Below are 15,185 nucleotides of genomic sequence, written 5' to 3'. Positions count from 1 at the left end.
TAAGATAAGTATATTTAAAAGAAAAATTAGATAAGCTAAAATATTATCTTAAAAACTAAGTATTTTTTTTAGTTTCTAAGATTATTTTTAGCTAGCTTACTAACTAAGTTATAGCTTATAATATTTCTATCTCTATTTTAAAAGCTATTTAGATAAGTAGAAAATGTAAGTTATATATAACTAAGACTTAATAAAACTCTAAAAGCTTAAGAAATATAAAAAATATAAAAAAAGTTTTAACTTTTATACTTAAACTTCTTTTTAAAAAAAGTAAAAAAGCTTTTATTTAATTTAAAGTTTAGATAACTATAACTTACTTAATTTTTATTAATTTTTAAAAAACATTTTTATTTAAAAAGCTAATATTTTCTTTTATTTAAAGTAGAAATTTTAGTAAAAAAACACTAAAATATATAGAACTTTAGCTATTATTAATTAGTAAAGTAAGAATAAAATTTCTTTTTCTAAATAATTTACTTATAGCTTAGATCTAAATTTAATAAAAAATACTTAGAGTTTACTAAAAAAAATAAGCTAGTATAAAAGCTTACTAGCCTTTTAAGTATAAAAGCTAGTAAGAAAGTAGTAAAATTATTTTCTACTACTATTTTAGAAAAGTAGATAGCTATACTATAAAGACTTATAAATAACTATATTTAAAGCTTACTTAGGTATTATAAAGTAGTAGAAAGAGCTTAAAGTTAGTATACTAAGTACTAGTTACTAGATCTAGCTAGCTTAAAATATAAAAAGCTTAAAATAATAACTATTTAATTTAACTATTATTAAAATAAATAGAATAACTTCTAATTTAAATAAGTACTTTATCTACGTATTTATAAAGGTATTATTAAAATTTTACTAAATAAATACTATAAATAAAGAAAAATAGACTAAAAAAAGTAGAGCTTTTTAGTATACTTAAATACTATTAATATTATACTAATAAAAGCTTATTAAGTAGAATTTTAAACGTAGTAACTTATAAAAAAGGTTTTTACTATAGCTTTATTACTATAGTTCTAGATATATAGAAGTAGTAGCATTTTTATATTACCTAGTACTTAGTACTTAGTATTTAGATTTATAATCTATTATATTATTATAATATAATTATAACTATATAAAAACTAGTAATAATAATAATAGCCTATCTTTTTCTCTTTCTTTCTAATACGCTTTACTAGTTACTTTGTCTATCTAAGTCTAATACTTACATCTATCTCTTAATTTCTATCTATCTATTAATATATTCTTCTACTTTATTAAATCTAGCTACTTATTATTAAAAGCGCGTACTTTAGTTAGTTAATTTTAATTTATATATAAAAGTATATAGTAGCTATACTATTAGATTAAATTATTTTAAGAAAACTTAAAAAGTAAAGAAACTACCTAAGCTATATACTAGTAATACTATTATTAGCTATATACTTAAGAAACTTCTTCTTTTAGTTTAAAAACTTTTAGCTTTTAGTATTTACTTTTATAAGTATACTATATAAGTTACTTTTTTTATTATAAAAGTATACTAGTTTTCTTTAGTCTTAACTACTAAAAAGCTTAGCTTATTTCTTAATAATTATTAGTATATATAAAAGCTAATTTTTAGTAATATAGCTAATACTTAACTTTTAAAAGTTACTTATAGTACTAAAATAGTAAAAGTTTAGTATTAGCTTATTATATAAGCTAAGATAATAAAATAGCTATACTAGCTAGATATGTAAAGAATAGATAGATAATAAGAACTATTCTCTAATAATAGAATATAGCTTTGTTAGAACAAAGTAGTTAAATACTATAATAAATAGTATAACTAATAAAGATTTGCAATAAAGTAATTACAGAGTAAATAGTAGGTAAAAGGTAATAATATTATTACTAGGTAAAAAATAACTATAGAGAATTACTATTTCTTTTATAGAAAATAGCTACTAGAATAATTACGTAAATATCTGCCTATTTCTACCTAAAGATAAGAATTTATAATTAAATCTACTTAATTTCTATTAATTTCTAGATTTATAATCTAAGTCTACTAAATTCTTCTTATCTTCTAGATTTATAATCTAGACTAGTACTAATTATATTAGTCTATGCGTTATATTATATAAACTAATAATTAGTTTATTACTAGATCTTTTAGTAATTGTAGAAAGAGAAATAAGAAGATAAGAGTTATTAAATTACGTAATAACTCTAATATTAACTAGACTAAGATAAATAAAGGTATTTTAAAAATCTTCTAGTATAGTAGATTAAAACTAGCTACTAAAATCTTAATTACGTAAGCAATTAGATTTACTAGGAATTTTTCTAATTTGTTAAGAAATAATAATAAGTGCAATCTTAACAAAGCTTAATAATAATAAAAAGATAATAATAACTAAGTTATTATAATCTTTATAAGATATATAGTATATATATATTATTATTAATAAAGTTCTTAAAGTATATTATAAAAAGTAGTAGTATATTTATAAATTAATTATAGTAGTTATTTATTAATATTTAAAGTTATTATATTATTATCTTAAATAGATAAGAAGAAAAAAAGTTATATAAAATTTAAAAGAGATAGTATAGAAAGAAGTAGTATTAAAGAGCTAAAAAATAGTATAAGATATGTAGATATCTCTTTTTATAGATACTTATTTACTTAGTAAGCTATTATATACTATTATATTATATACTAGTCTTTACTTCTTAATATTACTTTATTATAACTCTAAGTCTCTTACCTATTACTTTTTTCTTTTACTTTTTCTTTATTTTATATATTCTATTATAATAATAGTAATTAAACTTTTACCTACTCTAGTTTAAAAATATATTTTATAATAGCTTTTATCTAATATTCTAGACTTAGATTTAAGATAATTATATAAAGGTAGTATAAGATTATATATATAAATACTAGATTATTAAATTAATCTAGAACTAAGTAGACTAGTTTATAAAGTTTATATAAGTACCTTCTACTTATATAATAGCTTGCGTATATATTTACGTAATATAGTTTTAAAGTATCTTTAACTTATAGCTTATTTAGACTAGCTTAAAAGTTTTAATTACTACTATTACTATCTATAAAAAAACTAATCTTTCTTACTATATACTTATTAATTAAAAGTATTTAGTAATATACTAATTATAGCTATTAATATAGAGAATAAAAATAGAATAGTAGTAAACTTATAAGAGTAATAGCGTAGAACTTTAAATTAAAAAAAGAAAAAAGAAATTTTAGCTTTCTAAAATACTAAAAATCTTAGTTTTAGCTAGTCTAATTATCTAGATATATAGCTTTAAGAAAGAGAACTCTTTATATATCTATTTCTTTTTATTACTCTACTATACTTAATTATCTCTAGTTATTTATTATCTCTTTAGCTCTAATAATAGAATACTCTATAAAGTACTTAAAATATTAAATATTATATTATAGATAGTAGTTTTTTCTAAAGCTACTAATATAGATTTTTTAATAGCTTCTCTAATAGTCTATCTCTCTAATAATATAAAGTAGCCTAAAGTAGCTTTTTAATTATAATATAATCTATTTAAAAGTAATTAAAGTAGATTAATATTAAAATATTAAAGCTAAGTATTAGTAGACTACGTAATATAATAAGTAAGAAATTAGTTTAATATTTATAAACGCTAAATAATTTTATTAATAGTATTAAATTTAAGATACTAATAAATTTAGCTAATTTAAGTATATAAATATATAAATGTATTAGTATAAAATATAAAAAAGTTTTTTTTACTTATTTATTAGTATAATACTTCTAACTATTAAGCTTTAGAGTTTATAACTCTATTAGATATAACTTAATAAGTATATATAATAATAAAAAAACTCTTTTATAAGATATTTAGAATTAAAAAAGCTTTTTAGCTAGCTTAAAAAATAAAGAAACTTTAACTACTTTAGAGATATTACTACTAAAGCTCTAACCTTTAGTTTTATACTAGACTTCTAAAAACTAATAAAATTTAAAATTTTTTTTTTCTTTATTCTAATAATAGCTTTTACTTCTTTAGAATTAGTAGCTCTTTAAAGCTATAAGTATTACTACTTAAGATTTAGATTTCTACTTAATTTTTAATTAATTCTTATTATAAAAAGCTAGATTTTATAGTAAATACTAAGAAATATTAACAAAAATTAATAGCTTAAAGAAAAGTCTTTTTAATAGCTATATACTTTAGAAGAGTTTTTTAAGCTTAGCTAAACTTAAACTAAGTTTCTAAGACTTCTAGCTAGAAACCTTTTTAAATATAATTTATTATAAATAAGATAGTAGAGTAAATTACGCGTATTATATATTATATTAAGCTAGCGCTAAATAGTATATAAAAACTATATAGCGTATAAAAAATTAAGAATATCTAATCTAACTATAATATATAAATTATAACCTTCTTTAATAATAACTCTTAAGTAGACTTAGAAGTACTAAGTAAATACTATTATTTACTACTTCTAAAAGCTACTTCTAAGATATTAAGTTATCTTACGTAAGAAGCTTATTAATATACTATAGTATACTACTCTCTTAGTCTTGTAACAACTATACCTATAACTTAACACTATATATTATTACCTAAATAAGCTCTATAGCTATACCTATATATATAAGTATAATTATAGGTATTATATACGCGCTTTAATTTATAATCTTAAAAGAGATGTATACTATTACGTTATAAGGCTAATAAGCAAGTATATTAAAGTAACCTTATTATACGTAAGAATAGACTATTATATGCGTAAAAAGATATAGCTCTTGAAAATAGATGTGCGGGGGTTTAAGACTATAAACAGATGCAGTTTCGCAGCGATAGTGTAGCTCTACAAGTAAAGCGGATAGATGAATTGGTTGTGAGAGTCTATAATGCTTTCGCTAAGCGATCTGGATCTGGTGGCTACAGGCCACGACTATGTCTATTATACAGGAACGTAATGAAATCTACAATACAAGTCGGTATGTACCTGTCATGATTCGGCGCGGTCATCTCCTTCGTTTCCGCTGATGTAACCCTGGTCCACCATATGTCTCACGATATCGTATGTCGCGACTCCAAAGTTGCTAGTCCTACTCAAGATCGTGCTCGGGTTAATGTACTTGTAGTATTCATGCATGGCGAATCCATGGAGCATGTATGTCGAAGAAAAGTCCATTTCCCACTGCGCACGCCTTCGTCTATTTGCAATGGCATTATCGTACAGCTCCATTGGGTCGGTGGAGTTGATGAGCTGGGGAACAGGTGAAGGATTGCCTTCGTTGGGTTTGAAGAGAGGGTCAGTGCTCTCTTTAAACCAGTGTGTGGGGGCAAAAGCGGTGCGGTCAAGTATCAAGACCTCGTTCGGGATTGGGACGAGACGCTCGGCGATCCTTGTCATGCTCTGTAGATTTGCTTCCCATCTACCGTCGAAGCCGGCATGTTGCTCGCGCACGACGATTCGCGCCATTGTGCTGTTTGGCTTGGTCAAGAAGACACCGTTGTTGATGGTGCCGTTGATGCCACCGCCTTCACGTGCGCCGCCATAATGTCGGCCGCCGATAAAAGCAAAGCCAGCATTGAGCAGGGGCGTCAGAGGTCGCAGAGGTACAACGTCCCAATCCATATAGATCCCGCCAACTTTCGCGATGGCCTCCCAGCGGATGAAGTCTGACTTGTGCTGGATGGCGGAGATTTCCTGGTCCTGGTTCTGGCCGGCAAAATTGGGCACATCTACTCGGTTCCAGGTGGTGATGTTTGCGAAGGTGTTGATGACTGCCTTAGTCCACCGGTCACCGTGCTCGCTGGCATTCCTAATCTCGGAGTCGTTGTAGTCGGTATGCATGTAGATCTGCGTCGGTTCAATGTACACGACTGCGGCGCACATGGTCAGGAAGCTTGAGAACGGGAATCTCAGGGTTGATGTTGCGTCCTTTTTTATTTGCACATAATGTACGATGCTGGGTATAGGGTCATGCAAGGATCCCTCGCTAGACTTGAGTATCCCATACTGCCGCGCCTTCTCCAGGGGATGAGTAGAGATTGAGAGGATAGCGAGAATAACGACGATGCAGGCTGTCGTTACGATTGCGAGACGGGTGCGGGATCGTGTCGCGGACACCTGGCCGACAGGCATGTATCGATGCATGGACTCTGGCGGTTTTAGGAAGCCGATGGAAGATCGAAGCTGATTCCACATAGTGATAAAGCGAGCGCGTATCTTGCTACTGAGGTTATCTGATTGAGATACTTGAAAGATCAGGTTGGTGTGGGAAACGTGGATGGATGAGATGACAGGTCGATGTTTGAAGATGAGGTAAGACGGTGTTATAAGTCGTTCCTTTGGTGGCTGGATTAGGGCCGAGTCAATCTGACATGCCGCAACGCCTAGACGGGTGTTTAGGTTTAATTTTTTTTTAGGTTCCAAAAGGTGTTGGTGTAGTCAGACTGATGTTTCAAAATGGGGAATAAGCAGCCGCCCTCTAATTATTGGTCGCAAAAGTCGCAAAAAAGAGACGGGTGTTTGGAAAGCCATGCGGCTGTGCATCTGGCGATGGCAGTTCAGGTTCATGTCGTGGTGGTCGGCTCTTCTGGCATGACCGCGAGGGCAGGCACTTTACACTTACAGTTGTCATCGTAATCTATTCAATGTACATGCAAGCGACTCTCATGGAAGTGTATTGGTAGTTCGGTATCGCTTAAAATGGGATAAGAGGTTCGTCACGTCTGACGTCGGGGAAAATACACACATTCTGGGCAGCACTGAGAGCGCTTCTGACACGGTTGGCCGCGCGAACATTACACACGGTGTGCGGCGCATTGCGAGCACTCACACGAATGTTGAAGATGCGATTTACCATCATCTCGTTCTTTGCGCGCCGCGATTCGTCGATAGAGTGTGTCTCGGCGTGAGAAGCACGTTGTTGAAGAGGGCCGTCCCGGTCTTACTCGCGTGTTGATCCTCATATGACGCGTCAGGCTGTCTTACTTGCCAAGGCTCCAATCAAACAGAGCCATCGTGGGTAATCGACGAAGACATACTTTCACAAAGACGACATGAACTATAAATCATGGTACAAGGCTTCTCAGATAACTCGAGTAGTGTGATTAATGTGCCACCAGGTGCATGATGCATGGATCGCATTGGCGCCGCAAAGGCGGGAAACTAGCGCACCCAGCTACGATCACGAACTCAATCAGACAACCTCTACGGCGATTCTTACTACAGAAGACGGCGTGTTCTTACACGCATCTATTCTTTGCGGTGAGCCTAATTCAGTGATGGCTCGGATACCATTGTCTCTGCCGACAGGGCAGGCTCATAGGAAGGTCTGTATACCATATGACCGATCCATTGAGTAGAAAAAGCCTCGTCGTAGTTCTTGTAACAGATTTGACAAGACATCGAGGAATGTAAGTTCCATTAGCACAGTGGTCATCAATGGAGTGACAGCACCAGTTGGAATGCTATTGGTGGTGCCATGCATATGGTGATTCATTTCTATTCTTCATTTCGTAACTTCATATCAGCACTGAGGATGCTACACGCGAGAAGTCCTATACTTCCTTCTTGGGGACACCGCCTGGTAGCGTCTGGACCTTCTCTTGGAACAGCTTCTCTGCGCCTTGCCATACTGGTGTAGATGCTCGGTCCTTGAGGGCCATGAGGCTGGGCAGGAGAGCGTTGCTGAAGGCCTCTGAGGACTCGCGGGGTAGCGCAGACGGAAGGTGGTCGATGGAGATGACGGACAACCTCGGGCCGTCACCCTCAACAGAGACCTCGACTGTGGGCTTGTCGAAGGTGGTGTTAATATCGTAGATGGGAATGGGGTTGTGTGGGTTGGTGGTGTCGCATGAGACATCGCAGACGACGCTGAGCCTGCGGGTTGGTGACTTGAGGCTCTCCTTGTTCACAAAGGGCGGGATGGGCTTGGAGAGGTAGATGCAGTTGACGAAGATGTCAGACTCGACGATCTCGGGGTAGGGGCCGTCGCGCTCCTTGGTCTCAGCCAGATCCCACTTCTTGATCTCTGGGCAGCCAATCTTCTCCAGCAGGTCGACAGCGCCGGAGCCGCATCGTCCGAGGGCACCCAGTACCAGACTGGTGGGCTTGTGACCAGCAACCTTCTCACCAGCGGCAACATCTTCCTTGAGCTGGGCGATCAGCTCGCTCTCGTTGTTGTAGTATCCCCGTCCTTCGGTGAAGGTTTCTAGGCCGGGAAGGGGCTCGCCTTTGGGGTGAGTGAGTTGCCATGCCCAGGTCTAGCATATGTCAGTATGGTGGTAGTGCTGTAGTCGAGTGGACTGACCTTGATGGCCAGGGCAGCGCCGACGAAGCCCGCGTGGTAGCCAAAGGCCGCAACGCGCCTGCCTGATTCATCCTGCAGGAACTCGAGGTCGTACAGGGTGCCTCCACCACGGGGAAACCTGGCGAGGACGTTCTCCCAGCCGCCCTGTTGCTTGTAGCAATGCGCAAAGTGTACGAAAGTGTGCTCGAGCGGGAACTTGTCCTCGGGTAGCTCCTTCAGTCCGATAATGATGCGGTCGTCCTTGGGCGCATTCTTGTATGCGCCTTCCTCGATGAGGGTCGCGCCTGCCTGCTCAAACTCCTCGTCCTTGAAGATGCGGGCGTAGTTGGGGTCCTTGGGCGAGCGCTCGACGATGACGGGGTAGCCAGCATCGAGCAGCTTCTTGGTGGTGGTGGGAGTGAGGCTGGGAACATTCTTAGTCAAGCGCATACATGAATTGGTCTAGTGTACTCACCATGAACGGTGCTCAAGCGGTTTGGCCTCCGCGCGGGCGTGTAGTGTAGGGAACGACATGGTGTGTGGTAGATGACTGGACGTCTTTGGATGTTCAAAAAGAGTGCTCAGTTCAATGCCGTCTCGAATGTGCTCTACTTATGAGGTATCGGATCTCGGAGTGTGGGGAATAATCGGCGCGGACTGAAGCCCACGATGACTCCATGGCCTTTTTCGCCGGGACTCCAAATTCGAGCTCCGAGAACGGCGCTACTGCAGGGCTGCACCGTTGGGCCATAGAGACGTCCGATGACATAGCCACAACCGCGACGTGAGGCTTGAGACATATCTGACCAGTAGTGGGGCGGCGGTCTGGATGACATTGCAGCGTCTCGCACGTGCACTGCTCGACGGCCGGCGGCCCTGGACTGAGCAAGCTAGGTGGGATCCTCTGCCGGCGTGGAAAATACGCTGCACCACGACGTCCATGCTTTTCTCTCGTCTGTTCTGCCTCGGGAGCGCTATGGTTGCTGCTGCGAAAAGCTGCTCGCACTCGCGTCGCCGTCCATAGTACGGCTATTACCTCGCCTCCGATTCGCTGGTGCTTGCACCTCGACATCACTATCGCTATCGCGCAGCATGGCTTCGCATTCGCGCGACTCTTCCAATGCCAGTGCCCGGCACGCACACGCGCCCTCGACGCCCAGCCAGCTCCGCCAGGCTCATGCGCCCTCGGACAGGTCCAGCTCGCCCGAGGAAACCATGCGTCCCCGCCGCTATCACGACGACGAAGAGCCCCAGCCGTCGAGCAGCGCTGCGCCCCACGACCTCGAGTTCTCCACCGACGGCATCCACCCGGCCACGGATGCGACGTCAGTACACTCAACCCATGAGGAAGTCGCTCCCCCCGGCGGCATCATCGAGATCGACCTCGAGCCCACGGTGCGCACGCGCTTGCTGAACCAGCAGGACTGGGGCACCTTCAACCGGGCCGAGGGAAGGCCGGCGGCACATCGCAACTATGGCAGCTTCGCGGGTAGCATCCACTCGGAGCAGAGCTTCGGCGGCACCTTTCCTGGCATCCGCGAAACGGCAGAGGGCGATGCGCCCGACGAGGCACACGCTCTCCTGGGCGACGCCTTTGCAGACGGCGTGCTGAACAAGGGGAGCGGGCAGAAGATGAGCACGACGCGCTGGCTCGCTGAGCGCCACGGCATCAAGGACAAGCGCATGATGTACCTCAAGTACTACATTCCCGTCCTCAACTGGACGCAGCAGTACAAGTGGCGCTACTTCAAGGGCGACCTCATCGCAGCCATCACCATGGCCTCGTTCTACATCCCCATGGCCCTCTCCTATGCCTCCAACCTCGCCCACCTGCCGCCCGTTCACGGTCTCTACAGCTTCGCCCTGAACCCTCTCATATACGCTGTGCTGGGCACCTGTCCGCAGATGATTGTCGGTCCCGAGGCGCCTGGCTCGCTGCTCATCGGCGAGATCGTGCGTGAGAACATCAAGAAGGGTACTACCGGCGACAACGACGGTAGACGTAATGCCGAGATCGCTGGCATCGTGACGTGCATGGCTGGTGCCTTTATCCTGATCGCAGGCTTCTTCCGACTCGGTTTTCTTGACAATGTGCTGAGCCGGCCCTTTTTGCGAGGCTTCATCAGCGCCATCGGCGTAGTCATCTTTGTAGACCAGCTCATTCCCCAGATGGGGCTCGCACGACTGGCTGCTGATCAAGTATCCCACGGCAGTTGCTTGGACAAAGTCGTCTTTCTCTTTCGCAATGTCGGACGCGCCCATGGACTGACATGTGCCATGTCCTTCACTGCCTTTTTCATCATCATGTTCTTTCGGTATGTTGCGAGACACAATCTTTACGCTGGACTCACTAACAGACCTACAGAGAGTTCAAGAAGCGACTGCAACCACGATACCCCAATGTCGCCTACATCCCTGACCGATTTGTCGTTGTCGTGCTATCTGCCGTGCTTACCTGGAGATATCGTCTTGACCAACAAGGCCTCGCTGTCCTAGGAGAGGTCAACTCCAGCGCCAAACTATTCACCGTGCACTTTCCCTTCGAGACCTCACATCTCAAGTACGTATCTGACGCCATCAACACGGCCTTGATTATTGCTATGCTGGGCTTCTTTGAGTCCTCAGTTGCTGCCAAGTCGCTAGGCAGCGGTGACCACACCAAGGATGGCGTCCAGATGCCATTAAGCGCGAACCGCGAGCTCATCGCTCTGGGTACTGCAAACATTACTGGTGGACTGTTCATGGCGCTTCCAGCTTTCGGTGGCTACGGTCGCTCCAAGGTCAATGCATCCACCGGTGGTTTGACGCCAATGAGTTCAGTCATGCTGTCCATCATCACTATCCTGTGTACCGTCTTCATGCTGCCGTATTTCTACTACCTCCCCAAAGGCGTTCTCTGCGCCATGGTCTCAGTCGTAGCATACTCACTCGTTGAGGAGGCACCACACGATGTCAAGTTCTTTCTCAAGATCCGTGGCTGGTCAGAGTTGATCCTCATGGGTCTCATCTTCTTCATCACCATCGTGTGGGATCTGAAACGTGGTATTGGTGTTGGTATCGGTCTCTCTATCCTGCGTCTGATCCGTCACTCGGTTCGCCCGCGCATTCAGATCTTAGGCCGCGTGCCTGGAACCACCAACCAATTCTCAAACGCGGAACATCACCCCGGAGATGTCGAATTCATTGAAGGGTGCCTGATCGTCAAGATCCCCGAGCCTCTGACATTTGCCAACACCGGAAACCTGAAGACCCGTCTGCGACGCCTCGAGGACCATGGTACGGAGAACGCGCACCCTGCTCTACCGCGCGTTCGCCGTGCAGAACACAACAAGAACGTCATCTTTGATGTTCACGGCGTCACATCGCTCGATGGTGCTGGCGCCCAGGTCCTGGCTGAGATTGTAGAGTCTTACAGGAAGCGCGAAGTCAGAGTCTTTTTCTGCAGAGTGCCGCAAGAGTCCAGTCCCGTCTACCAGTTGTTCGAAAAGAGCGGTATTATCGAAATGTGTGGAGGTCCAAGGCACTTTGTCCAGAGTGTAGAGGAGGCGCTTCGCATGACCGAACTGGAGCGACTCACAGAAGAATGGGCAAGCTCTGCAGAGAGCTCCCGGGCTGTCTCAAGCAGAGCTTGAGTCACTTCAACGACGCATGTAACCTTCTGGCCCATTGGCGACGAACAACAGTACGCTAGCATTGCATTTGGGAATTGGCGTATATGAGCGTTTTACTGCGATTAGACTTCCTGTATCTCTCTTTTAGCTCCGGGCAACGAACTTGAGTCTCGGTATCAATATGAAAAGCATGGTCATTTTCCGATTTCCCGTGTCAGAACCTCTGACTGTCTGATAGTCTGCCAGGCGTCCAGCAACTTTGCCGAGCGACGACCCGGTCGCGAACATCGGAGCTAGATCTGCCTCCATGCCGTTGGCTACGTACGGTATCCTGCAACCGGTGTCCAGACCCAACGCCTATTTTCTGGGTTCCCTTTCCAATCACATTTGAGACGATGCAATCGTTAGAAGCGCTCTTGTGCAGGTCTGCTTCAATCTCGCAGTCATAATGAATGCTGTCGTGACTAAGATTCGAGATTGCTGTGTTCAGAGATCCCCAGATGCGGGGATAAGCCGGTGGACGCGCTACCCTTGGGACAGCACCGCATCTTCACTCCACATTGGAACACCCTCACGACCCAACACCGGTACGCATTATGAGCTAGAACAAGCTCGCGAGACCAACTTCCACAAACAGCATCAACTATCTGTGTCGTATCGACTGCGAGCCCACAGCTTTGACTTATCTCCAACAGTGCGCGGATGTCTGAGTGCAGCGCGTTCAGACAGTTGGCGCCCCAAGCCTTTGACGTCGACCAAGCTTTTCGGCGTCTTTCAACAAAGCTTCGCTGTGCCGTCTTTTCCAAGCCAAGCGACGCTTATCACCTCTTGACCACTCTTAGCACGCAGTAGCCCCTGTCGTGTGCTCCATTCCATGTCGCCTGCTAGCCAACTCTGGTCTATCGTGCCGCTCTCCGCGGGGGTGCCATTGGATGGCAAGTCAACATGCGGGGTTGCGGGGACGTCATGAGGATGTCGAAGATGCATGCTCGGGTCGCACTGGTTATCTGTGAACTCGTTTTCGGAAGGTTCAACGATGATCGCGTGCATGTCTAGTGGGATTAAAGAAAGCGTCGCGCCCGCGGTGTCTTATAAGCTCTTGTAAGCTCAACAGTCTGTCGATCTCGTTCGGAGAAAGAAGACTGCACTTCCCCTCACGCTTCGCGTTCTGAAGTTGCCCGCGGGTTGTCCTCCATTCACAATGTCGGACGAGAAATACGACACCACAGAGCAGCGCGAGTTCGCGCCACCGGCCGCAAAGATGTCGGCCGGTCGCTACATGGCAACGCGCATCCCCACTCTCAAGCCTGCCCACGACAAGGTCGCCAACCCCATCGCGCTCCTGCGTATGCTGAATCTCCAGCAATGGCTCTTCTTCCTCGTCGCTTTTGTCGCCTGGACCTGGGACGCGTTCGACTTCTTCACCGTCTCCCTTACCGTCGAAGATCTTGCCGAAACCTTTGGTAAAACCAAGGCGGATATCACATGGGGTATTACGTTGGTTCTCATGCTGCGAAGCGTAGGTAGTATCATCTTTGGTTTGGCGGCTGATCGGTATGGAAGGAAGTGGCCTTTCATTATCAACAACCTACTCTTCATCGTATTGGAGCTCGGCACGGGTTTCTGCTCGACCTACAACGAGTTCTTGGGAGTGAGGGCTTTGTTCGGTATCGCCATGGGTGGACTGTACGGAAACGCTGCTGCTACTGGTGGGTATCCCTTCTCATTCCTAAATCGGTCAGATAGCTGACATTATTGCAGCTCTCGAGGACTGCCCTGAGCAGGCCCGTGGTATCATCTCCGGTATGCTACAACAAGGCTACGCGTTCGGGTACCTACTTGCGACCGTCTTTGCACGCGCATTCGTCAACACCGTCGGTCACGAATGGCGACCGCTGTTCTGGTTTGGTGCAGGCCCACCAGTTCTGTTCATCATCTTCCGTCTCTGCCTCCCAGAAACGAACGCTTACCTCGAGCGCAAGCGAATTCGCGAAGAACAACCCAACGCCGCCAAGGTCTTCGCTCAGGAAGGCAAGGTTGCGTTGAAGCGCCATTGGCTTTTGCTGATGTATCTTGTCTTGCTCATGGCGGGTTTCAACTTCATGTCGCACGGAAGCCAGGACCTCTACCCGACTATGCTGAGTAACCAGTACAACTTCTCCTCCAACCAGGTCACAGTCACACAAGTTGTCGCCAACCTTGGCGCCATGACCGGTGGTACCGTAGTCGGCTATTGCTCATCCATCTTCGGTCGCCGTATCAGCATCATCGTCATGTGCGTTATCGGAGGCGCTCTACTCTATCCCTATACCTTTGTATCCACCAACGCGGTCATTGCCGCAGCCTTTTTCCAACAGTTCTGCGTCCAGGGTGCGTGGGGTGTCATCCCAATCCACCTTATGGAACTCTCACCAGGATCGTTCCGCACCTTTGTCGTCGGTACGTCTTATCAACTCGGAAACCTTGCTTCTTCTGCTTCATCGACTATCGAAGCGACTATTGGCGAGAGGTTTCCACTTCCACCGAAAGGCAAGACAACCCGTTACAAGTACGGGCTGGTGATCTGCATCTTCATGGGATGCGTGTATGCATACGTTATCCTGCTCACAGCCTTGGGACCAGAGTATCGAGGTAGAAGCTTCGATGTGGCTGCCGACGAGGACATGAATGTTGTGACTGGTGCAGATGATGGCAAGTACGGTGCGAGACACGATAGTGAGGACGCGGAGGCGAGAGAGCGTGTGTAAGACTCGCGTTCCGAGAGACGCTTACCATGTAGCTATTTGCAGTCTTTCACATAGAGCAAGAACAGTACATGATGCTTCTAGACTTTATCTCCCGCATGCAAACGCTGAATTCTCACCGTGGCGTTAGCGATGTTCGACATCCGGAGGTTGGCAATCGCCCTGTCTTTGAGGCTGTGTCTACCCGATGTGGAGAGACAGGCCAAATATCTGGACTCGTGTGATCGCATCTCGTAAATTGTATATTGCCTGATCCATGGCGTTGACGTAGGCAATTTAGACATTTCAAGCAAGCTCGGTGCTGCCATTGGCCACAATTAAAATCGGCAGCGGCATCCGTCGCTAGCGTTGTACGACTGGTGGCCGCCTCGCACACCAAATAGATTGTCTTCATCACTCGTAATCTATGCAACACTCACATCGTCTTGTACACCTTCGCTTACAACCAATTCGCGCTCAAGGTTCGGGTCTTTCGCGATGGGTACGGCTCTTTCGACCTTATTGCCGGTGGGTGTCTCGTAACGAAC

The 15,185-nt window shown here is 42.9% G+C and overlaps 4 protein-coding genes across 4 annotated transcripts; 2 read left to right on the top strand and 2 right to left on the bottom strand.

The window, feature by feature from the left end:
* Nucleotides 1-5,008: 5,008 nt before the first annotated feature.
* J4E78_009476 (uncharacterized protein) lies at nucleotides 5,009-6,214 on the bottom strand (the record flags this gene model as incomplete). Its single annotated transcript, XM_049370065.1, has 1 exon — nucleotides 5,009-6,214. The coding sequence occupies one exon, from the start codon at nucleotides 6,212-6,214 to the stop codon at nucleotides 5,009-5,011; it is 1,206 nt and encodes a 401-aa protein (XP_049218374.1).
* A 1,358-nt stretch (nucleotides 6,215-7,572) lies between these two features.
* LYS5 (holo-[acyl-carrier-protein] synthase) lies at nucleotides 7,573-8,837 on the bottom strand (the record flags this gene model as incomplete). The annotated part of the gene is made up of 3 exons (XM_049370064.1): nucleotides 7,573-8,277; nucleotides 8,325-8,727; nucleotides 8,779-8,837. 3 exons carry the CDS (start codon nucleotides 8,835-8,837, stop codon nucleotides 7,573-7,575), a joined length of 1,167 nt encoding a protein of 388 aa, XP_049218373.1.
* A 558-nt stretch (nucleotides 8,838-9,395) lies between these two features.
* Nucleotides 9,396-11,935, top strand: J4E78_009474 (uncharacterized protein; the record flags this gene model as incomplete). Its single annotated transcript, XM_049370063.1, has 2 exons — nucleotides 9,396-10,618; nucleotides 10,669-11,935. The coding sequence occupies 2 exons, from the start codon at nucleotides 9,396-9,398 to the stop codon at nucleotides 11,933-11,935; spliced, it is 2,490 nt and encodes an 829-aa protein (XP_049218372.1).
* Nucleotides 11,936-13,115: 1,180 nt separating this feature from the next.
* Nucleotides 13,116-14,661, top strand: J4E78_009473 (uncharacterized protein; the record flags this gene model as incomplete). Its single annotated transcript, XM_049370062.1, has 2 exons — nucleotides 13,116-13,623; nucleotides 13,676-14,661. The coding sequence occupies 2 exons, from the start codon at nucleotides 13,116-13,118 to the stop codon at nucleotides 14,659-14,661; spliced, it is 1,494 nt and encodes a 497-aa protein (XP_049218371.1).
* Between the last annotated feature and the right edge of the window lie 524 nt (nucleotides 14,662-15,185).

This window comes from Alternaria triticimaculans (assembly GCF_023758025.1).
Source record: "Alternaria triticimaculans strain BMP 0046 chromosome Unknown scaffold_20, whole genome shotgun sequence".
NCBI lineage: Eukaryota > Fungi > Ascomycota > Dothideomycetes > Pleosporales > Pleosporaceae > Alternaria > Alternaria triticimaculans.
The sequence above is the reverse complement of the archived record's forward strand: the minus strand, read 5'-3'. Positions and strand labels throughout refer to the sequence as shown.